This window comes from Uloborus diversus, chromosome 9 (genome assembly GCF_026930045.1).
Source record: "Uloborus diversus isolate 005 chromosome 9, Udiv.v.3.1, whole genome shotgun sequence".
Taxonomy (NCBI): Eukaryota; Metazoa; Arthropoda; class Arachnida; order Araneae; family Uloboridae; genus Uloborus; species Uloborus diversus.
The window spans coordinates 66,861,714-66,888,008 of NC_072739.1; the positions used below are offsets into that span (position 1 = coordinate 66,861,714).

Below are 26,295 nucleotides of genomic sequence, written 5' to 3' on the forward strand. Positions count from 1 at the left end.
GCGTAGTAGGTGTGCTTTAAATCGTGGTTCTAGCTTTTTCTTTTTTGCATAGAAAAAAAAAGGGAAAGTTCTTTAGAGTTTTAGGTTCTTTGAAGAAGCAGTGATTATACATAATTTAAACTGGTTGAATTGACTCAATGCAAAAAAAAAAAAAAATGAATGCTGAAATTTTGAATTTAAATTATGTGTTTCGCAATCACGAGTTGTAACAGGACTCGTGGAGACTCATTAGAATTATTGCTTCTAGAAACGGCTCCTGTGCCCCCAAGCCTGCCCTTCCTCTTGAGCGGTTACGCGTGTACAGGTGTGTGTGTGTGTGTGTTTGTGTGTAGGCTTGTGTGTGTGCATAGACCTGTGTGTATGCACCGCGTAGGCGTGTGTGTATGTTTGTGAAGGTGTGTGTGTGTGTGTGTGAGCGCACGTGTGTGTAGGACATGGATGCCACCGACCCGGAGAAGCAGAATCCTGGGGACAGTGCTCAGGATTGGAGCAGCTGCGCCTGCAGAGGACGGTGGGCGGTGGTACTGCACAGGCTCCTGGCCCAAGCTGAAAAAGGCACGGACACCAAAGACGGTCAAGTGAGAACAATAAGCAATCGTGATTGCTCAAAAAAAAAAAAAAAAAAAAAAGAAAATTAATTTGAATTCTGAAATTTTGAATTCAAATTATGTTTTTCGCAATCACGAACTGAGACTGGACCCTACTCATTGGAGTTATTGTTTCTAGAAACGGCTCCTGTCCCCCCCAAGTCTGCCTCTCCTCCTGGGCGGTTACTTGTGCATAGTTGTGTGTGTGTGCGTAGACCTGTGTGTATGCACGTAGGTGTGTGTGAGTGTATGTGTGTGAAGTCGTGTGTGTATGTGTGTGAAGTCGTGTGTGTGTATGTGTGTGAAGTCGTGTATGTGTATGTGTGTGAAGTCGTGTGTGTGTGTATGTGTGTGTGCGTGAACGTGCGTGTGTGTAGGACATGGACGCCTCCGACCAGGAGAAGCGGATAGCTCAAAACCGGAGCAGCCGCACCGCGCCGTGCCGCCAGCAGAGGACGGTGGGCGGTGGTGCTGCAAAGGCTTTGGTACAAGTTGAAAAAGGCACGGACACCAAAAACGGTCAAATGAGAACAATAAGCAATCGTGATTGCTCAAAAAAAAAAAAAAAAAAAAAAAAAAAAAAACGAATAAAGAAGGAAAAACGAGAGTTAAGACAATTCTTCAAGAAATAAAGCAATCCAGGGGTGTAAGTAGCGTAACTATGAATCGCATTGTGATAAAAAATGTGTAAGAATTATAATTTAGAAATGAATATCAAATCTAAATGTGTCAAGCACTATATATCTTACTTTTAGCACTAAGAAGGGATTCCTATTTGGAAATATGCGTTCGAAATCACTAGTGCTGCCGAAATTTTCTCCTGAAGACCTTACATGTACAGATATTTCCATGCTAAGATTAAGAATACAACAAAAATCTAACGGTTTTTGAAGGGTTGGGGCAATCTAAAAACCCCCTATCACTGAGGACCAATTGAAGTTTTAATTGCAAATTATTTTGAAGTAATTATTTTTTCTTAAGTGGGGCAACAATTATCTGCTCGTGATCTTCACAGAGAAAGTAAAGTCCTTTCTTTCAAGTTTGTGCTTACTATGTTTTTGACTCTATACTTGTTTTTACTTTCTAATTTACATTCATCAGAATGAACTCATTCATTCTCATTCTCGTATTTTATCAAATTGGTGTCGAAGCTCTCGAAGCCATTACTCGATTTGAGTAATCACATCCTTTCAGTAACATAAATAACATACTTAATAATGAAACGAATTCATGACCCAATACCTTTTTCTTCACCAAATGAGCAGCTAATATAGAACTAAGATATTCAAGACTGGTATCAACACAAAAAAAAAAAATTTCTTCTGGAACTATAAGCCGAGGTCCACCTAGGATGTAAGGATGTAAGTCGCTCACATTTCGGCTTACATATCTCAGTCTTCCTCCGAGCTCAACTGAGTCCAAATGAGCCCTTAAAATTTTGCCTTTATTTTTAATCCCAATTACATAGGGCATCTCAATCTCAAGTTTGATGGTATTGATTCTCATAGAATTATCCCTTTGGGCCATAAGACCAGTCTTCTCTTTTGAATAAATGTTAAGAAGTCTGAGACAAGTAAAACGAAATGTTAACCAGAAACATTCTGTTTGGATCATGGCTTACAAACCAGGAAGATTTTTTTTTTTGTTAAGCAGTTGGCAATTTTGAATTATTTCAATTCTTTAAGCTCTGAACTCTAGCCTTTTCTTATTCTTGGGTTATAACAAGAAGCAGAACTCACCGCGCAATTCAAAAATCTCTCCACCATCTTTTCCCTTTCTGTTCGTGGTTATCCATTCATTCAGATATTTATTTATTAGTGGTGGCAGCACGCGCGTGATTTCCCCAAGGTCGTTCTTTTGAAACGATCATACCGCGGAAACAATGACTCGATCCTGAAGGACGGCTTCTCAAACGAGTTGCCGCTCTCCCACTTATTAAGAGAACAACAGAAGGATTACTTTTTGCTTTTGCTCTTTAACACAGTAACATCGTTTCATAACATTTACAATTTTAAATATTTTTTTCTTACAAATCAATATCACATTTTTTGCCTTTTCAATGTTTTAGCATATTTAGAGCCTCTTTCTGGTATCTCCAAGATTTCGTTCATGGTGTGTCTTCCGGTCATGATGTCGTGAATGGATGTGATGGATGATTGCTATATGTCGAATTTCGTTAACATGAAGTTACTAACATCAATACGAGGTCGAAGACGTCGGAAGCAGGTCCTCAGTGTTTTTGATAGCGGAGATATTTACCAAAAAGTGGTATCGACGGCAAGTGGTGTAACATCCAAGTGTGCCGAACTTGAACTTTTGGGTGAGCGGGTGTCCTCAATTTGCCGAATGGAACTCCAAATTTTGCCGAATGATAGTTTTCCGAATGGAACTCCAAATTTCGCCGAATGATGATAATTTTGCACAATAGAACTGCTAATTTTGCCGAATAGAACACCAAATTTTGCGAAATGATGATATTTTTGCCAAATCGTTAGACAACATTTGCTGAATAAGGAAATTTTTGGGAGGTTACGGTGACCGGCAGTGACTTCTCGTTGCTTGATTTGGTTTAGCGGCCCAAGAACCTCAACAGGCTTTTACTGCTCCAATCCTACTAAATTTCGTGACATTTTTAGTGAAGAGCATCTAAGAGGAATGATATATCTTCTCGGAAAGAGTTCTGAAAAGGAGGCTTCCCCGCTTGTGAGTAATGATTAGCAAGAAAACTCCTATATGGTCATTCGACGTGGGTTAGACAGCGTGTTGCAACAACCACTGAACGTCATGTCTCTCCAAGTTAAAACAGCAACGATGGGTTTCTAATTCAGGGTCTTTTGATTCCAAGCCAAGTGTGTGACTTCTATGCCATGAGTCGGGCTAAATCAAGTTGTATATATATATATATATATATATATATATATATATATATATATATACAGTCAGACCTCAATATAGGGTCACCCGCTTATAAGGTCACTTTTGTCAGATTTCTTTGAATGATTTCAGTGCCTAACAGATTTACTTCCAAAAATTCACCGCGATATACGATCCTTAACAAGTGAAAAGTCGTTTTTCCTGTTAACGTAGCACGTAGAGCACAGAATGCAGCAGCAAGTGAGCATTACGACAGTGATACTAAAATATAATGCAGTAATGCAGGCACTCAGCGTGTACATATTGCACTTTTTTACCAGTCATGAGAAGCTGAAGAAATTTTCAGAAAATAATTAGAAACCATTTTGTTTAAATTAAAGAAAAAACACATTATTCCTGTATTAATGACAGTTTTAAGTAAGGTTAGTTGCATATCAGTTGTTTGCTTGGGGATATTTGAATGCAGCTTTACTCCAAATAAAAATTTTAAAAAATAATTTCAAAATTTCTTATTGATTCCAAAAATTTAAATTGGTTCAGATCAATTTAACTATAATAACCTAATTAACTAATGAATATATATCAATCGTTATAAGGTCAACCCGCTTATAAAGTCAGTTTCATGAAGTCCCGACGGATGACCTTATATCGAGGTCCGACTAATGCTGATTAAATATCTTTCTGCCTTCGTTCATTTTAAAATTATCAGGGCAACAGTTTTCCTTGCTATCGATAATATTAGGCCAGACGTATAACTTATTTGAAGTAACATAGGATTTTTCTAATTGGGGGGCAAGAACTTCAGTGGTAAATGAAATCTCATGTTTGTACAGAATAAAAAGCATTTATCAGATATTTTTTATGTTCTTTGGTAATTCTAATCAGGGGGAAAAAAACTGAAGCATTTTGAGGGAGGAAAGGAAGATTCCCTTTCAATATGGTATGATTCCTGTGTTTCTCTTAAACGGTACAATAAAGTATTCCTGGAAGACTGTTAAGTAAAAGAACGTGAAAGTAAGAGAACAGGCTATTTATTCCATATCATTCGTACCACCATGAAAGATCATTTCATCGAAATAGAGTTAACAACTTTTTCATTATCTTATTCAGATAATACCGTAGCAAATCTCGAAGCAGAACCTCAAAATATATTTTTGCAAATTCAGGATTCTTAGAGGCGGAAGAAAAGTTATCTTCACAGTGGCCTCCAATAGTTATTGGTCACCTCAATGGTGCCACTTTATTACAAGCCTTGAGTTTTGAAAAAATGGTTAAGTTTTCGAATTTGTAAAATTTTGAACTGGATCAAATTTCGTCACTCTATGATTGCAACATCTTTGTGCTTTCTTCGGCTTCCCAAGCTGGCAGTCAAGAATAATTTTCTTCTACATTTAAGATTCCCACTTAGCAAGAGGAAAAAGAACAAGAGCAGAGAAAAAACAACTCTGCACACAGAGAGAGCAACCTGAAGTTTTTTGAAGAAGCCTTTCCCACTTATCTTGAGCTTAAGCACTCCCAGTGACCCCGAGCAGCTTTGGGGCTCCGTCGAGGCGCGGTCAAGGGCCTTTGCGTGCGGTGGCGCACGTATGCGTTCCCCCACAGGGGGCGCTGCCTACGGGATCCTAATGATTGATTCGCCTGTTGCCATTCTCGCACTGAAACAATGGACGATGAGTGGAACCTAAGGGCTCGACGAAAAGGGGTCGTTACCTGTGATGAGCCGCCAAGCGGTTTTGCCGTTACCGCACAAGGTCAACAGTTTTGAAATTGGCACTGTCGTGGAATGCAATTTCTGAGATAATTCCACACAGATTGCACATAAACGACCTTAACTCCAGCTTTAAAGTCTTTTCGTGAATGAGCTAATTGCCCCAAAGAGCAAATACTTGCTTCCTGGGTCGTGATTATACCTTTGTTTCGTCGAAAATTTGACTATACCTCTAGAAATGCTCTTATTTCATATGATTCAAGATTTTACTCTGCTATAATGCTAAACACAACGCTGTAGTTTAGGACTGGAAATTTCATGATATTAAAAAGTTCAATGAATCTATGAACATGCCAGGATGTTGCTTAGGCAGTAGCGTAACTAGGGGTTGGCAGGAGTGGCTCTCGCCAGGGGGGCGGCATTTCAACTGATTAAAAAAAAGTTTTTTTTTTCTTTTTATCATAGAATTTAAAAAATGCTTTAAAAAAAACTCGCAAGAAAAAGGGCTGGAGACATACATAACCTCTACTGAGAAGAAACATTGGGCATCACTGAAAACAATTGTAAAAAAGAAAATAAGACAAAAAAATTACAATGCTGCCTCCTATTTGTCGAATCGAGTAATCAGTATGTTCCAAAAAAAAAAAAATTTTTTTTTTGAGGGTCACAATGACTTCCGGTGACATCCCATGTGGGCGACCCTGACGGGGGGGGGGGGGCGAAATTTCTTTAGTCCGCCAGGGGTGCTAGACCCCATAGTTACGCTACTGTGCTGAGGTTAATTGAAGTCAGAAACTACATGGAAATGGTCAGACAAGTTCTTGGTGCAGCAGTGTTGATTGACAAGCAAAGATTGACAGTTAAAACATTACTGTAGGAGTAGGCCAGAGGCCTCTCCACTTTTCCAATGAGCGGCACCCTTTAAATAATTAGAATTTTTTCACGGCACCCTAGTCTATCTCTATTATGTACTTGTATATATAGTATATGAATATTGAAACCATGGACACTTCGCGGCAACATAGAGCTTTCCCTGCGGCACCCCAGTATGCTGTGATTGTGTCATTCACTTTGGGAACCCCAGCTGCTGTAGGCAATAAAATGCACAGTAGTAAATTTTCGTGTAAAAGCTAAATGAGCGCGAAATAGTCTAATGTATTCTGAAGCGTTAGCAGGGGTGCCCACAGGGGGGGGGGGATTATGGCCCAAGTTGCGCCATCAAAATTTGGGGGGGGGGATTTTTTTCCGGAAGGTTTTTTTTTAGTTTAGAACATGAAATTTTTGAATTTTGGAAAGAAAAAAAATTTAAACTCATTCAACAAGAAATAGATGCATTAATAATACTTTTTTCCGTGTACTTTTCAGGGCCGTCGCCGTAGCAAGCCCACCCCTCCTTCCCCGTTTTTCAGAAGGGCGGTCGACAATTTCATTTTAGCGATGCAACTAACGAAGAAAAAGGAAAACTCTTCGTTGTTTTAAAAAATTAAAATAGTAATTATAAATGAACAAATGAAAAAATAGTGACAAAAGGTACTTTTTCTGTCAAATTTGAATAGAAAATGTAATCTTAAAATACAATTTAGGAATATTCATGATTCTCTTTTATCAAGAGTATCTTAGTAAGGGCAGCAGAAATGTACACTTCAAACATTTTTATTAACACAAAAAAAGTATTCAGTACAGTACACTTTTCACTAGGCCGCAGAGTGCGTACATCTGCCAAGTCTGAAACTATGGGCTCGGCTCGAATTAAAGTATTGTGCATAGAGTAAAATTTGAATAATTGGAGGGAGGACATGAGACCAAACTAACATGTTGCATGTATTGTCTCTCGGCGGCCCTGGTTATACAAAACCATGCTTCATGGTTCCGCAGTTAAAAAAAGAATAAAAATAAAAATACATAAATAAATAGAACAGCCCATAGGATAGGGGTCACCGAAACATTCCCATATGTATATACTTTTTTTTTTTTTTTTGATGAAAAATGATGCCTTGAAAATCATTGCTAAATGAAAAAAATGTATGGTTTGCTGAAATAAATTTGAATAGAGAGAGAGAGAGAGAGAAAAAAAAAACAGTTAAATGCAAAGAGAGATTCAAAGTATTATAATGAATACTCACACCAAAAGTTCTAAATGTTTGAATGTAAAAATCGTTAAGTAAGTCAAAGTTTGATCAAGAGATGCAGGAGGCATATTTAAAATAAAATGAAGTGGAATAGAGACCTAAGGTATCGCAGAAAATTACCACACTCGTTCAAAATGTTAAAAGTCCTTTTTCTAAGGCCGCAAACGCTTGTATTGCAAGAAAACAAAAATATTAGGCGGGAAATTGAAAATTTTATTGTGGAAAATCAAAGCAAATAATGGTGTTTGCAAAGGAAAATTGCAAAAAAAAAAATATTACCACTATATATTTATTGAAATTTACAATGAAGATAATAGGGACGTAGCCAAACTAAAAGGTAGAGTGGGGAACTCCAAACCCTTCTTTTTACGTCCCCAAAACTGGCCTGGAAGTGAGTTTTTAAAACTTAGGTTTTGAAAAAATACCGGGAAAATGTTCTCAAACCCCATTCCTTACCCTAACGTCATTAAAGATGGCCTACACCTAAGTATTTAGGATTGAAATTTCGAAAAGCCGTGAGAGTGCTCCCAACGCAACCTCCGAGAAGCACCCTCTCAATTAATCATTCATCATCATTCAAGGTCGAATAAATTTCGTCTTTTGGACTTTAATTTTAAAAAAACTCCCTGAGGTGTCCTGAAACTGTCATTCTCCAAATATTATCGAAGATCCTCAAAAATGTCATTGTTAAGGCTTCAATTCAGAAAATTTTTCGGGGAGATCTCCAAAACCTTCTACTCCTCTAACAGTATTTAAAATCGTCTACGATTGTGTTAATTGAATTTCAATTTTTAAAATTTGCCAAGGGAGGACTCCGAATTTCTCCACCCATTAACATTACCAAAAATCTTCTAAAACTGCGGTTTTACTTCAACAGATCGAAATTTTTTCGAGAGAATGCACCCCTCCCCCCTCTCTCTCTGTCCCCAACATCATCGAAAAATGTCTTGAATCTCGCTTTTAGTGCTTCAATTACGAAACATTTCTGGTCTCGAGTCCCTTCAAAACTCCCCCTTCCCCCTTTCATCGAAGGTTGGCTTAAATTACGTTTTCGGAGCTATAATTTCAAGAAACTGGCGGTGCACTAAATTTTAACAAAAAAAAAAAAAATGTCTACAATCGTGTTTTTAAGGCAAAATTTCAAAAACATTCGGGGGGAAGGGCGCACCTTTCTTTCCCTAAACATTACCATAGATCATCTAAAACTGCATTTTTCAAACTACATTTTTCAGGTTTTTCCCCGGAGGAGAGCCCCCAGACTCCCCTTGACATGTCAAAATCACAAATAATTCACAATTGGGAATGCGTGCTTGAAGTTTGCATTTTGAAAAATTATAGAACGATGACCCCGAGTCTCTTCCTCCCTTAACATCACCATAGGTCGTCTAAAACTGTGTTTTCCAAATAACTATCTTGAAAATTCCCGGGGGTGAGCCCCGGACCCCCTCTTCTGAACATAATAAAATATAACGTATGATTGTGTTGAGAACTTGAATTTGGAAAAATTATCGGGAGAGGCTATCCTGGACCTCCTCTCCCCCTTCCTCCCAAACTGAAAATCTAGTCTAAAACTGCGTTTTTATGTCTTCAATTTCGAAATAACGCAAGAAGGTAGCCCTCCGACACCCCCTAATTCTGACTGAATATTATCCTTACGATTAAATTTATATTACTAGTACTAAGGTCTAGTAATATGACTATCCCTGCTAAACCAGAAGCCAAATCTTCTCTCTCTCTCTCTCTGCATATTGGAACATACGTTTGAAACAATTAACGGGCCGCCAAAAGCGTACCACCACCCCCTCCCCAGTTTTTTCACCTAGCGACGGCCCTAGTACTCTTTCCAAAACTTAATGACCGTGTCTCTTTTTCAAGGAAGGGAACATTACAGACGGCTTAAAGTTGGTGTCCATTTCAAAGCTGGATCAGACGATTAGATTTCTTTTCAATTTTTTATAAATTTTCAGGAAGTAGCACAATTCTGCATGATGAATGTGTGTGTAAAAATGATGAGAGGGAGAGAGGTCAAAAATGTTTTATTGTTTGTAATAATTCTGACCAGTATGCTCTAGTCTTTCATTGATTCATTTGCACCTTGACAACCATTAAGAAATAGTTTTGAAGTTTGCGAATAACGTATTTTTAATCAATCCAATCGACAATTACTATATTTTCATCATTAACTAACTTAAGTTTATGTAGAATTTTTCATTTCACTTTATCATCACTCATCTTCTCTACTATTTTTAAACTGATTATTTCGATTTATCTTTAGATGATTTTTATTAAAACTTTGAATGATGTTGGTTTTCGCTGATGGAAGCAGAACAGTCTTTTCTTAAGGTGGCTTAATCATTTTCTTTCTTCTATATCTGATATGTATAGAAGGATATCTGATTCGTTAAAGTTTTCGAGTTCTGATTTCGATGTGTGCTGAATAGCTGAATCCATTTTTGAGGATTTTCGAAACATATCTGTCACGGTGTGTCTGATCCATCTTTTTTGGATATGCAACTTCAATTTTGGAAAACTTTCAAGAGAGTGCCCCCCCTCCCCCACTGTAGCGCCAGAATAACACTCTCTTTATCATCAAGAGTTATCTAAAACTGCGTTTGTCGAACTGCAATTTTGAAAAATTTATAGGAGAGAGCCCCTGGTTCCCTCCTCTTTCCTTAACAGGATCAAAGACAAGTCTAGAATTGCGTTTTTGGAGTATCAATTTCAAACAATTGCCGGGAATGGCACCGAAATTCACCTTCCACTAACATTATCCACGTCTGTCAAAACTGCATTTTTAAAGCTACAAGTTCGAAAATTTAAGTGGAGCGCTCCTCTCCCTCCCCCACTCTCGTCAACACTATTGAAAAATCGTGTTAAATTTGGTTTTCAGGGCTTCAATTTCGAGAAAATTCCGGGAGAGCTTCCGAAAACTCGTTTTCTTAATGTCACAAAGGTCGGCTACAATTGCGATTTTAGAGCTTCAATTTCAGAAAACTGCTTTTCCCCCAACCATAGATAGCATTTTTAAGACTTGTACTTTGAAAATTTTCCTGGGGCAAGCTCTAGGATCTCTTCTTTCCCTAACATTACCACAGATAGTCTAAAACTGCGTTTTTAGAACTACAATTTTGAAAAAAAAGGAAAGCCCTCTTTCACACAACGTTAAACTATCTATAATTGTGCTTTTAAAGTTTCAATATTGAAAAATTACCGGGAAGAGCCCACAAAACCTTTTATCCCCCAAACATCACCAGAGATCATCTAAAACTGGTTTTAAAATTACAATTCGAAAATTGTCCGGAGGAGAGAAACCCCCGGACCTTCTATCTAAGTGACAATAAAATAAGATTCATATTGTATAGATTCATGTTGTATACATCTAGTAATGACTCCATCCCAAGCCAGAAAGTTGAATCCACTCTTCCTGTAACTGTTCATACGTTTGAAAAAAAATAATAATAATAAGGTGTAGCAAAATTCAGGGGTATCCAAAACTTGTTTACTCAATTGTGCACGTTGTAACTTTTGGGAAGGCCATTCTGGTCAACAATATTTTAGTTCAAATGCTATTTGTTAGCGTTACCCCCCCCCCCCTGAATTTGACTGAAAATTAAACACTCTAAAAACTGTTATATTTAATCCGATTCGAAAGCGAGAAATATCTTTTTTTTGGGGGGGGGGATTTGCGCCATTGAACTTGGGGGGGGGGGATGGGCACCCCTGAGCGTTAGGGGAAAGACTGCTTTTGCACAAAGAACAATGAGTTTAGGACACACATTTTCGATGAATCATTTACAAATCTTCGTTTCGTTGCCAGAGTGAACTGCTTCTTCAAGCGTGCTTTACCGAGTTTTTTTTTTTTTTTTTTTTAAATATTTTTTCTGGATTGTAGAAAGATTTATTTATACCTCTGAAACCTATATCTGTATTTGTCATAGCTAATTTTTCCTGAATGTGTTGTTCTTCATGTTCTAGTTTCTTTTCGATTCGCTTGCAACTGATAAACAAAATGATGGAAATGTTAACTCTTAAGTAAATTTTTCAGATACAACTGACCAAACAGGCAACAAAGATTCAGGGTCCCATGTAAGGAAGAATTGGTAGTATTCTCCTTAGGTTTGAAGTCATAATTCCTTCCTAAAACTTCTGCGTTTGTGGAATTTCTATGCGGAGATGGTTTGAGGGAGGAGCTATGATGTCAATCTGCAGCGGAAAAGTTCCGTAAGTGCACTGGAATAAGCCTCTCAGATGCAGAGAGATTCCAAAAGAAATCTAAATTATTGATTAAAAATCACACATTTTCATGTTTTATAAAATGGTAATGTCTCTTTTTTTTATTAAAATTGTCGATGGAAATTCACAAATGTGCTCAAGCCATTTAACAGGAAGACGGGGCTTCATGAAAGGACTTTTTTCTCTTTTGTGAATATCAGAAGCATGTAAAACATACAAAATTAATGACTGAAGCCTCGCTCCGCGAATTTAATCCATTATTTCCACAGCATTACAATTTCTTCCGGTTTATCTGGACGTCGCAATTCGAGCCACCCGCTTCCTTTTAAAAAGGCAGTCAGTCACGTGACGTAGACCTTGACAACGAGTGCCCGAAAAGAAACCCCGCCGCTGCCCGTAAACAACTCGAATGCGATTGAACAAAATGGCATTGAGAGCACTTGTTGCTTAATTAAAGCTATGGTGTCACCTCGACGGTGAAGGCGTTCGCAGTTAACTCACATTCCGCTCATCCGAAAAACAGAAACAGATTTCGAAGTTTGATCGTTTTGTGGATTCTGGACATGAAAAGAATTTCCTTCAAAACCATATTTTTTCTCTCCCCCGTCTATATAGTCTTAAGTCATTAATGCTGGTTTTATTCCACAGGAAGTTCGTCTCCCAGATACTGCGGTTCCGCATAGTGTTCAATATTTTATCGTGTGCAAGTTCGCTGCGGCAAATTCTTAGGGAGGACATCCAGAAGAGAAAGTAAAGGGTTCATTTTAGCCACCAACTTAGTTCTTGTCTGATTATCATACGACAGACCGTAAGGAATTTCAGGGCCGCCGAGAGCCATGGAGGGCCCCTTGTCAGTTTGATCGCCGCCCCCCTCCACCCCTAAAACTTGCTACATTTGTACAACTTCTAAACTTTTATTTTGAGCTGAGTCCTCTCAAGGAGTAGCCTCCTAGTTTCCGACCAGGCTAACATGGTCTCTTGTCGCCACAGGCGAATTTCAATGGAGTTATAAGGCAGTTGATCGTTATTCGTTTCGGCGAGAGCTGCTTTCAATAACCCAAGTTCGCATAATTAAACCATTAATGACCACTGATCGCCAATAGGAATGCGAATAACCACACGATGAAGAAATTGACAGGCCTCCGCAGAATTTTTCTCGTGATTCCAAAACGGAATCTTCTCTCCCCTGCGCAAACTCAGTACGGGAATATTTTCGTGGCCATTAGCATTTTTTTGATGCAAGATAATGAAATGTAAGAGTTGTTGAACAATAATGAGGCTTACCGTGGGCGGATGGTAGACAAGGAGACTTGGGGCTACAGGACAAGCTCATAAGCACCATGGCGGCCATGCAGTCGTCCATTACACCATCATCCGCTGAAGACCTCCGCTTACGCCCACTGTGGAAAGAAGGAGAATCGTCAAGAGCACGGACACACCAAGAGTTACATAGTATCAGTACTACATATAAGGACGGATACAAGGGAGTGGCGATCGCCCTTCCCTTGAGGGATCCTGCATCGGCAATTTTTCCAAATTGATGTTCTAAAACGCAAAGGTCTCTCCTAAGACGCACTAAGACGTATCCTTCATGAAAATGTTAGGAATGTAAAAAATGAATAAAGAGTTTTTAAATAAATGTTATCCAATGCTAAATTGTACATAAGACGATTATATAAATTGTCCACGCTGTTTTGAATAATTTTTTAATCTGCATCCAATAAAGACAAAAATTTCAAATATTAAAGTAACTTTTTCACACCATTTAACATAATTTTTTTAAATAACTGATACTAAATATAATATTTTTCAGTAATTTATGATAATTTTTTAAGTAAGGTAAGTCTTCGTCACTGTTTTCAACCACAATGACACCGACTTTTTCATCAATAAACAGACGACTCAAAATTTCAGCACGCTTTACTATTTTTGCCAAATATCGAGCATGAGGCAGAAAATATATGATCGCAGCAATGTGTGAGCAATGACAGTGCGCCTACCATTAGCACAGTCACAACAATATCTTGTAATTCCAGTGATGTCATTCTTATCTGACTGATAATCAAGAAAGCAACGACATGTTTTTTGCTTAATATGTCGCGATCTCACTTCAAATTTTGTAATATTAGGAGTGATTTTGACAAAATGGAGCTATCATCTTCATTCATCATTTCATCTAAGTATGATACAGCTGGAGACATTTGATTTTGACATTTATTTTCTGTCTCATGCTCGATATTTGGCAAAAATATGTAGTAAAGCCTCCTGAAATATTGAGTCGTCTGTTTATTGATGAAAAAGTCCCCGTCTTTGTGAATGGAGACAGTGACGAAGACTAACCTTACTTAAAAATTTATCATAAATTGTTGAAAATTATTATATAATCTAATGCAGGGTAGCCAACCTTAATGAAATAGTTTGGGTAGCATCTGTGGTGATTTTGAGAAGCATTTTGCGGGGCAGCTCGGTATTTTGCATAAATTCAATAAAAAAATTTACCACTTATCTAAAATTGTTTTTGAGCTTTGATAATCATTCTAGGCACTAGCATGAAAAAAAAAAGCAAAATTTTTTTTGCAGAGCTGCGGAATTTCGCTATTTTTGTGGAGCAACTCTGCAAAATGCGGAGCAGTTGGCAACCCTGCTAATGTCAGTTATTTAAAAAAAACTATGTTAAATGGTGCAAAAAATTTACTTTAATATTCAAAGTTTTTGTCTTTATTGGATGCAGATTGAAAAACTATTCAAAATAGCGTGTACAAATTGTATAATCATCTTTATGTACGATTTAGCATTGAATAACATTTATTTAAAAACGCTTTATTCATTTTTTACATTCCTAATATTTTCATGAAGATATGTCATAGTTTTGTTATTGTGTTTTTTCTCTGGTAAGATAGTATTTTCGAAGTTCTTCTTTTTTTTTTAATTTTCTTTTTTACTTAGCCGACGGTTTTTTACTGACTTAGTTCAAATGAATTTTTTTGGCAATTAAAAATATTTAAAATTGTTTAAACGCAAAATGATGAAAAAAAATCACTTTTTAATTTTTTTCGTATTGTTCCACCACTTCAAAAAATTCGAAAATACTCCTGAGTGTAGATTAGTACAAGAGACATTTTCTGACAAAATTTGGTGAGTGACACTTTTCAGAAAGGCATTGAAAAAATATATTTAAATTTTATTTCCGCCGCCAAAAATCGGCTTTTCGTTAAAAAATTATGACTATAATAATTTTTCATGTATTTTATTCCTAAAACTAAGGGAAAAAAAATATAAAAAAATCATTAATTTTGAATTTTACTATGAAAAAAAATCGAAAAAAAGTTTTTTTTGAAAAGCTCGAAAGTTGATTGAGATATAAAGAGCTGAAAATTTGGCTAAACTATTTTTATTCGACACCAAAATGATCCCCCAAGTGCGAGCCGAAAAAGCCGCAAGTGCAACTCGGCTACGGCCTTTAATTGTACAAGTGGCTGATACATATTTAAATATTTTGGCAGGAGTCGTCCACTTCTCTCGGCTTTCCACCTGTTTCAGAAAGTGGAATTTCGAAAATGAGAACAGCGGTCAACGGTGAGAAGCATCCTTTTCGCCCCCAAGGACGGAGAAGAACTCGAAACTGGAAAGAGGTGGACGAGCAAAAGGAAATTGGGTTAACAACTCCACTCGGGCTTTCATTAAGACGAGGAAGAATAACTAGAGGCGAAAGAATCCGAACTTAGGAGCGGAACGATGAGCCCGCAGCCCAACATGAATGATTCACTGCACTCGCTGAATGAGTGGAGTACCCTCTTATTGAGGAAAGTTATAAAATATCGAAGATTATTAAACATAACATGAACAACATTCAGGGTAGTGTTGAACTGTGCCGGTTTAATTTCAAGTTTTTTTTTTTTTTTTTTTTTTCTACCTTTGACTTAAAGAAAGAAGAGAGAGAGAGAAAAAAAACTGTAGTGTATTCAGCAAGAAGTGATAGTTTAAGTAAACAAAACAACTAGGCGATACCGTTGTCTGCTTGGCACTGGGATATTGAAAACAGCACCAATTAGACAAGGGAAATGTTCATGAAGAAACTCGCCGATCAAACGAGTAAGTCGTGAAAGTGGCTGGTGATAGCGCCAAACAGCAACCTTGTTTGTTTATTTCCACTATTATTTCTCTCTCAATGCGCTATAGGAGCCCCAGTGCTGTGCTCACTTGGCAGAGTTACGGAATAAGTTTTCTCTTTATTTAAGAAAAAAAAAAGTGTAGGGGAAAAAAGAGCTGGCAAAATTGTACACAGCTAATTGCATCATTCAATAATTCTCACGTGACCGTTTAAAAGCTATTTCAGAAGTTGTTGAAATTGCTCTCTCCACATTGTAATTGGATATGAATAAGATGTATTGGAAAGTAAAAATACCGGTTATTAAGAAGAAAGTGTATTGTCTCCCTTTGAAAAAGTCTTTTTTTTTTCTACCATAAGATCTTGTCCTTAGGAATTAAACAGTTTCTTCAACAGTTAAATAATCCGTCTCTTCGGCGGTTAAGTAATCCGCTATGTGAGTAAAACCTATATTAGGCGAATTTGGCCAATTAAAAGGAAAAAATCAAGTGATTTGTAAGAATGACGATAAAAATTAAAGTGCAGCTAAAATGAATAAATATTTCAGTAAATGCTAAGTTTTACTAAGTAATCTATCGGAGAATAAATAGGGGGGGGGGTGACAGACTGCTTTTTTTTCTCTATTATTGGAAACACCCGGCTGCAAGAAAGAATAGAAAAAAATACATTTTAATGAAAAAGTAATTTGTATTTAAAACTTGATAAAAGACTTGTTCCATTTTAATCATAAGAATACGTGAAAAATGACAACATACAAAAAGAATTACAAAACACTCAAGCACAAAAATAAATAAGCTGTAAAACCAGACAATTCTAAAAAAAAATGTTTTTCCCTTTCATTTTTGGCAGAATTATTCATCAACGGGAACTTTGACAGCCAGGAGAAAAGTTAAAATCTCATCTTTTATGCAATTTTATTTTCAAATTTTTAATGGCTGATTTTTACAAAGATGCTTTTTGTAATTACCGGGTTCAAAACTACGAAACTTAAAACTGTTTCCGAATTAAGAAAAGGGGGTTCCGTTTCCTGTAAAACCTAAAGTGTGCGAATATGATTTGTGTTTGCAACGTTGAGCTAATATTGATCTTGTCAGATAAATAAATACCTTTGTGCTGAATAGTAAAGTCAGACCAAACAACGTAAGTAGAAGCACAAATTTGTAAATTACAACAGACACGTGTTTCGGCGTTACAGGGAACGCCTTTTTCAATGCAAAAATAATGAGCTTATGGATGAAAAGACGTCCGACAAAAGCCAAAAGACGGATGTCTTTTCATCCATAAGCTCATTATTTTTGCATTGAAAAAGGCGTTCCCAGTAACGCCGAAACACGTGTCTGTTGTAATTTACAAATTTGTGCTTCTACTTACGTTGTTTGGTCTGACTTTATTGATCTTGTCGTCTATTTTTAACCCCCGATACACAAAGGAAAGGGGTTATAAGTTTGACGTGTCTATGTATCTGTCTGTGGCACTCTAGCGCCCAGGGGTACCCTCCTAAGAGCAAGGGCGCTGCCCCCTAAATTTCACGGAGACCCCCCCCCCCCCCCAAGAAATGAGAAGAATACCTCTCAAACCCCCCTTAAAAAAATTCAAGGCGCAGTTTGCGCCATGCCCTCCCCCCTCAGGTGGGCACCCCTGCTAGCGCCTGAACGAATAGAACGATTTTGAAAAACCTTTTTTGTTCGAAACTAGAAATGATCGAGAGTGTTCTTAGCTAGGTTGCGTCTTTTGGTGACAATAATTAACGAAGATATTAATTAAAAATTTCTAAAAGGTTTTTCGATATTTTTGCAGTGAAAGCATGTTTAAAAATTTTTTAATTTAGTACCAAAATAAAGAATAATTTTTTCTGCGTCTGATAGAATGAGCTTGGAACTTCCATGTTATATAGAATTCGAATTATAACGTTTTTTAAAAGCAGATTTTAAATATGGCTATTCACGCGATTGGCAACCGAATTCATTGATGACTGACAAGGAAATTAAACGTGATTGAAAATTTTTATCTGCTGCCAGTTTCTATTCGTCAACAAATAAAATACTTGTAATTGATTTTTAATAATATAAGGCTTTTAAAAGGATTTTCGATTTTCTCTTTTGCATTTTCGGCTTAGTCGGGGGGTATTAAAATTTTTAATTTTAGTTCCTTGTTAAAGGAACTAAACAAGAGTAAACGCCTTATTTCTTTTCTTTTTTTCTTTTTGTAAAATCATTGTCAAAATAGCACCAAAGCTCTACTTTACCAATTGGGTTAGGATCGAACGTGGACCCTTCTACGTATAGGTCGACATAATGAAAGTTTTTTGTGGAACAAGCAGAACAGAACTTCTTGGCGATGCTTCTTAAATAGAAATATTTGCAGATGAGCCCCCTGCTGTTTCAGCAACTCTTTTAGTCCCAGAACTGCCAAAGCCATAAACAAAGCCGCAACTAGGTTAACAGCCGAATCGGCTTCTATTTAGATAATCCGAAATAATCTCGCCAGAGTTCACGAAAAGAGAGGGAAGAACGCACCCGGAAAGGGACGACCTTCTTCGCCGGGGGCCACAGCTGGCCCACATCCGAAAAGACAAGTGTTCTCTTTTCCGCGTTCGAACGTTCTCTCGCTTTTCCTCCGCCGCTAAAGAAAATGGCGCGGGAGAATCTCATGTTGCCTCAATGTCAACGCGTAGAGAAAAATTCCGATTCGGGTTTGGAGAGACTGTTCGAGACACTTGTGGCCATTGGAGAGGACCAGTTGTCGCTGCTGACATATTTTTACAAACTGAGGAAAAACGTGGAAAGGATTTAAAAAAGTTTAACATTTAATAATTTTCAAAATTTATATGCGTCCCTGGTTGGAAAAGTAGTTGAAGATTTTCAGGATCATAAATGTCAATGTCGACTAGGATTACATCGTTTGATTACTAAGTCGTTTTAGTAACGGCTATTTTGACATTATACTAATCAGTAAAAGTGTCATAATCATTCACTCGAGGACGCTATCAATCCCGGTAGAAGAAACAGCGTGAATTCTTGAAGAGGTTTTAAGACTATTTCTGACTTAAAGATTTGTGTGTTCGTTTTCTATAGGGAATCTGTCAAATTTAAAGTAGAAAAATACAGTTCAAAAAGTTCAGAATGAAACCGAAAGAAAAAGTAACAACGAAAAAAGCGGTTAACTCTATGTTAGACTCTTCAGTGGCTGAAAAATCAAAAGCACTTACTCCGGCAGCTACCCGCTGCTGAGTTTTCCATTGAAGTTTTTTAGCCTAAGTTTTACCAGTAACTTTTAAAACGTAGTTAACCAAAATTACTAAATTACTTTCTTTTGCCGTTTTGAAAAGAAGAGTCATAAAACATTCACACAAGCAGTCAAGTCAAACACTAAACCGCATTTAAGTACCATACTATAACTTTCAATGTACTATAGATACTTGTATATTGGCAACGGTAGCAAAGTAAAGGATTTCAGGACTCTGGATCGGTGATCGGCAACTTATGACCCGCACAGTTAGTGACTCAGTAAACAGTTATTAATTGCGACGGCAGGTAGATATTCTTATCAACGAATTGAAATATGTGTTTCAGCATCAAACCATTACGCAGAATCAATCCATTAAAACGATAAAATGTCCCATCGGTATAATGTTTTTATCTTCTGCGTTTTAAGTTTATGCGTGTTCTAAAATCGAAGTGACATGACCCACCAGCAAAAATGTGCGTGGAAAAAAAATTTAAAACTGACGCAATTGAAAAAAAAAAAAAAAAACGCTGCCGACCGCTGTCTTAAATCAATTATATATGATTTGAAAGTCCCTATCAACGCTTTAAAAATTATTTATGTATTTTACGTTATCATATCGTAAAATTAACGAATCATTGCTAAATATGTAGTAAGTGGAGACTCCTCAATTCTGGTGCAGAGGCTTGTAGAAGAATTGCTGATGACGCAAGTCATTTCAGTCTATACCGTATTTTTCTGGTTTGAATATTTGATCCATCAAACCACGTAAGCACTGTCACATTTTTATGTTCCTGAATAATGTCTCTATTTTGACAAACAGGTACCTATTATTTGTTCTTCTACCTCGTAAAAGTAGCACCATTTTCGCAACTTTCCGAATAGTTTCGAACGAAGACGTCATCCTCGTCAAAAGCTGAGCAAAACCCATTCTAATTTTCGTCTGTTTTTTCGCAACCTTGCCGGCGCGAGGGTTCGCGCTCTATTTATGTATCGCAGCTGATTGAATATCTCTGGCAAATGAACAGCCACCATCCGCAAACAAGTCTTGTTTGGATTCGTCGCGGGCACAGTGTTCGAGTGTTTCTCTTCCCTTTTCATGCAGTCTGGCTTGATTTTATCGTTGCCTTATATAGATTTTAAAAAAGAACACAATTTAAAATGAACACGTAAATAGCCGGTGGATGGTGTATTAAGCAATGCGACTGATTGAAAGGAGTAAAGAAGGCCACCACTTAAAAGGCGCTCCAACGTTGAGATGTCACAATGGAAATTCTACTACTGATTCAAGTTGCTTTCAAATCAGATATGACTATTTTTTTGTTCCGAGTGTGATTTTTTTTTTTTAATTTACGTTGCTTCATTTGTCAGTCTTTGAAGAAGCAATTATTTGTTCCCCCGAAATTCATGGATGAAATATTTATTTCAATATGTGCCTCACTGTATTGAATTATCCCTTCTCCTTTCTAAGTTTTTTGCAGTTCCTACGGATTATGCGCAGAAATTTTTCTCAAGGGATTCAGTTACTTAGTGCTCTGAAGGGAAGATTTTTGCAGCTTTTGAAACCGATAATATAAGCTAGGTAGACCATGAGCATGATATATTTAAGCAGGTTCAAGGTTATGATGACTGTAGGTCAAGATCATGATGACTGTAGGTCAACATTATGATGACTGCAGCCCAAGATTATGATGACTGCAGCCCACGATTATGGTGATCAAGACCCATATGATTGCTGTCATGAAAAAATATTGTGTTTGTCGTAAATTAGTTTTGATTTTCTGTTTAAAACCACAGACGAATTACAAGTTTGATTTTATCTTATTACAGTTTGAAATTATATCTAAGTAACAAAAAGCCAAATATAGGAAATTATCATATCGAACAAAATCTTTATTGATGTAAACTAAAAGCCAGTAAAAGTTCATTCGAAATTTAACTAAGAAAAAATAATTTGATTTGATCTTAACGTCGTTCGAATTTTCCCACGTGATGATTATACCCAATGCCAGAGCCCCATTCGTGTGCTGTATGGATGTTTGAGGGATTCGCGACCCGAAGGAGTTGAGAGGCGAGCGTAGGGCGGAATCGACACAAGTTGCAACAAAGTGTTCGATAGAGGTCTGCGCCTGGAATGACATTGAGGGAGAGTGGGTCAGTGGAACAACGCGCAGCGAGAGTTTTCGACACAGCGCGGCCTCGTTGAGATCGGGGCCGCGGCCTAGGCCGTCCGGTGCATAAAGCACCTCGTTTTGGTGCACGTATGATGCTGCTTTTGTGTAACATTTTTCAATGGACTCACCATATTTTATCACTTTTCGCAATTTTTTGCGCCATAAACAGAAGACGTGTAAATAACAAACGATTAAAGGAAGTAAAGAGTAGAGGAAAAAAGAAATAAACAATTTTTTCAAAAATAAAAAAGAGAAGACCGGTGGGAGAGGAGGGGGGGGGGGATAGCTGTATTTGGATAAAATGAATGTGTCATATCAATAGCGGTTCGAGTATAAAATATTAATCATTTTGCGTTTTATTATTAATGTCTTATCTTTCGTCAGACAGAAAAACCATTCAAGTTTCAGGATCATTGGAGTCCATCGACAACAGCCACAAGTTTGTAGGTAAAGGTTTTTATTGATTGCAACGGTGAACAAATAAAATAATTCTTATTATTATTATCAGATTATACTGATTGCAACGGTGAACAAATAATAATAATAATAATTATTATTATCAGGGTATACTCGAACAGGTCGAACTTCATCCGATGTCGTTTCGAGCCAATCAAGTGGACAAAATAGCATTCAATTCTACAATCAGAAGTGAAATTCGTCGCGGACAATATCGAAGTTAAATCGGAGATGTACGAGAATCAAAGTTGTTAGGACAAGTCACACAAAATTTAGTGTAACTCGTTCGGTAAAACAGAAAATTTTACGGAAAGTCTATTTTATTAAAATGAGAACCATATGTTTGTTTCCACTTAAGGTTAAATTAAGCTAGTATTCATGAATAAAACATGAATTTGCTGAGTTGATCAATGGATATCAAACTTATTTATGTTGATTTTCTAAAATAGGTTGTACCATTAATCTGATATAATTTTTTAAAAATTTTAATTTTATTCTTAATTTTTTTATTAATTTAAATTTAAGAAAATCTGATTCAGGAATATTTTAATCTTAATTTAGGTAAATAACCTTTCACGATTTTTATTGGACATTACTCAATTCGAAGAAAGAAAAATAATTAGAAAATAAACTTTATTCATTTAATTTATTCATAAATTTTTTTCTTCAACCGTCTAGATGACTTCAAACTTTCGAACTCGTCCTTTCACTGGGACAACAACAATTACAAAACTATATCGATACGGCAAACTTCAGTACCTGTAGATCCGTCGACAAAGCACATGCAGCGCAATCGCTCCCTTTTCCGCAAGCAAGTGAAGGCAGCTCCAGTTCGCGTGATTGGTTACGAAATTTATTAGCATCGTAAACGGGAAGAGAAGAACGGTAGTTATTAGTTTTCCGCATTTTGCACATCTCACTTAGGCAACGGTCAGGGTGTCAAAACTCTTGCTTACTCAAAATTTGCACCGGGCCATTCCAAGGAAAAGCTGACATTTTGCCCTGCATCTGACACTTCTGTATTTCCTTTCAAAACATGCAATAAACAGAAAAAAAGTCTAAGAAATCACCCATGTACTTCGCAGGGGCTTTTTTTTTTTTTTTTGGTTATTGCATTTTTTAAATATTACTTTTGTTGAAATAAAATATTGAGCTATAACTTGCAGCACAAAATGTTTTTTTTTTCTGTGAAATGGCCTCATTATATTTATTTTTGAAACAAACGCTGAAAAATAATCAGCAGGAAAGCAAAAGCATTTTTTAAAATATATCTCAACAAAACATAAATGTGAAAAAGAAGCCAAGTTCAGTTGAAATGAGGTACAGGAAAGACGGTGTCACCGACAAAAAAAAGTTCAGATCTAAATAGTTACCAAGTTTCATAGCAGTTCTTCATAGAAGTTGGATTTTCCCATGTTCTTCAACTCATTTAGAAAACAATTTTTTACTTTCTTTGATATTGGATTTTAAACTTGCAGCAAGTTTTAGTCATCCTTTTTTTTATATATATATTTTTTCAAACTTGCCAAGTTTTAAATCCAATATCAAAGAAAGTAAAAAATTGTTTTCTAAATGAGTTGAAGAACATGGGAAAATCCAACTTCTATGAGGAACTGCTATGGAACTTGGTAACTAATTAGATCTGTACTTTTTTTTGTCGGTGACACCGTCTTTCCTGCACCTCATTTCAACCGAACTTGGCTTCTTTTTCACATTTATGTTTTGTTGAGATACCATTACTTTTTGAAAAGCTAAATCAAAGGTTATGTTCGAATTTTGACAGTTATAAATGCAAAAGCGTATATTACAAATATATGATTTTCTTTTTTCCCCTGCTGTTACGGTGCACTGGTTTGCGGTTTCTTTTTATTAGAAGTTATGAAGATATTTTGATAACTGGGGACTCGGCGCGATCGCCAATTTTGGGCAATAATCATCTGTTTTCCCATTTCACAGCAAAGCCAACGTACATTAGCTCTTGGTCTTTGGCTTCCTTAAATTTGTCGACAATTAGGAAAATTGCTAAGACTCATCTGAAAATCTGTCAGGAGTTTCTTTATTGTTCGGGGGGATTATCATAACGTAGATCGTAAAATATGCAGAATTTGCGAAATATTTCACAGTTGTTGAAATTATTGCTGCCATTTTTGCTCCTCCTGTATAATTTTGCATTTAATTGAGATCTAAAGTTTCTATAAAATTTTAAAACTGGTTATTTTTGATTTAAAGGGCTTAGCTCTAGATTTGCAATTTTAATTATTTGATGGATCATTTTTCATTTTAGCGGAACTTAAAGTATTGTTTCAAGCCCCATTTTGGTTAGAAATTAAATTGTTTATTTAAAACTTCAACAACCTTGTTTTGGCAACGTTTGACTAACCCATTTGTTTTGATTTATTTGGCGAAATATTTTGCAATCGCGCGGTGAAGTGATTACGCCGTGATGCTCATAAAAAATAGCGTAGTTTTTTGCTATCTTAATACAGTTTTTTGACTTTTTAGATTTTTCCCTTTACATATGCATGAAAATCTATCTTTATGCCAAATTTCAAGTACGTGAGACACTTGGAAGTTCGCAAACATTTTGATGAGTGAGTGAGTGAGTCAGTGTGAAAAATGACTCTTTTCAGATAGTAATAATTCCATAACTATAAGAGTTACATTCATGAAATTTAGGATTATAGGTCTGCTAGGCAGCTCTATTAGACATACAAAATTTCAAGCACGTAGATTTAATAGTTTTTGAGCAATGAGGGAGTCAAAAGTAGCTTGAAATGGTTCGTGTAAGATACACACTGGCAGATGTGTCGCCTGATTTCCGAACTTGGCTGACACACTGCCGTGTGTCTAAATATATATTTAATAATATTAAAGTAATATTTTGATATTTTGATATGTAGGAGGATATTTTTTGAGAATTGAGAAGTCTATAACTAATTTCAAAAGTATGTCTAGCATGTAATAGAAGCTTCATTTAAAAAAAAAATAAAATTTAAAAAGAGTGTTGGGAAAAAATTTTACTTAACAAACCGCCCAAGTAAAGTACTTTTATTAGGTCATGCATAGGTATACGTACAGGGAAAATGTAGTCCAATTTGTCCCACGGTTTCGGGTTTCATTTATACTATTTAATGTTTCATTGCAGAAATTTATTAATAAAAAACACAAAATTAGTAATTAAAAATATAGTTACTGAAGGTATCTTCAACTTAGACCAAGCAGCCAAGAGGCGGCTTTTATTATTTTCAGCTGAAAGCCCCCGTTGACTTAATTTTATTCCTTAAATCACTTACAAATCAGTGCCAAAAATTTGGTTTAAATTGAAAAATATCATGTGAAATTTGAAGCTTAACTCTGAAATTCTAGAATGGTTGTTTGAAAGTATTTAAGACTTAAAAATAATAATCTCATTTCAATAGCTAAATATCTAAACCATTATACAGCAACTTCGACTACTTTATTTCTAGCGAAGCACTGAGACCCCAAATTAAAAATTAGTACGAGTTCCAAATTGCTTTTAAATCACATCATGTCGTTATTCAAAAATAACATTGTTAATAGAATACTTTAACTAAGTCTACCTTTAACAGAAATAAACATTTTGCTCAACTAATTGTAAAATAAGTTTAAAAAACAAATCCTTTTTACGCAAAATACTTTTCACAGCTATAAATAAATGTCGTTATTGTACGCAGATGCAAAATAACATTCGCTAGAAAGAAAATCGTAAAAGTCAAAAATAAACGAACTTAACAATGAAACTGTCAAGGTGATAAAACCATTGCCAAAGAAAAAAAAGTAAATAAATAAAATGAGCGTCGAAGCAAAAAAGGCTGAAAATATGAAAAAGACGGCAGACGATGCGCAATCATTTCGTACAAAAGTCGTGAGAAACAATGAAAGAACTTCCTTGCATTCTACGATATTATATATGTCTGAAAAATTTCGAAATGTGTTTTTTCTGATAGACGTTACAAAATAAGCTTCTGAAGCAATGGTTCTCCACAGTATGTGAAGCCATTCAGTGTACTATAAAGAACAAAAATTACGAGCAATAGATGATGATGAGACATTTAAAATGCGTGGCTTTTACGCAGACGATGCTGATGAGTTCGCAAAAAAATTTGCTTTGCCAATTTAAGTGGTCAAGTTCAAAGAACCATCAGCGAACTTACTTTTAACCGAATAAGTGTTTTCGTCTATTCGTTACTTTCCTAACACGAGTAAAGAGAATTATTTATCAAGTACATAGCAGCACAAAAGACAGACGTCTGGTTCGCACTGATAAAAATGATTGTGCTGTTTAGTGTAGCGATTCATAGAATGGATAAAAAATGGTAATTTAATTCGCATCTTAAGTTAGTACCATTTTGTTTTTATAGGTTCATAAACTAAACGTGTGGAAACAACGGGAATTTGCAGTGACAGCGTCTGCGAAACAGAACGTATTGTTTACATCTCACACAAAACGTAGTAAACAGTTGAATAACATTAAGTTGGCTATGTTGCAAAATTTCATAATGTGCTTTATTAATAAATATTGAAATACGTTACAGTAAAGAAAATTAAATGACGAATTATGCACATCTTTCCAGATCGTTATAGTGTAAAAATCGGTATTTGTTCAGCATTCTTCGACAGAATTTAGTTGAACTATTTTTTATGTATTTTAGATAATCTTGCTTCCTGTGGGATTTTTTGTTGGTATGTGAAAACTGCTATACTGCTGATGTTTAAATATTCCGCATTTTACGTTACTTTTTCTCGAAAAATCCGCTTAATACGTTTTTCTAAAAACAGA

General features: G+C 36.2%; 1 protein-coding gene across 1 annotated transcript in view; it reads right to left on the minus strand.

Moving 5' to 3' along the window:
* Window positions 1-26,295, minus strand: part of LOC129229832 (zinc finger protein 395-like) — a 146,721-nt gene that overhangs the window by 73,124 nt on the left and 47,302 nt on the right. The window contains 1 exon segment of the mRNA XM_054864205.1: window positions 12,816-12,931. Coding sequence (XP_054720180.1) covers window positions 12,816-12,931 — 116 coding nt within the window.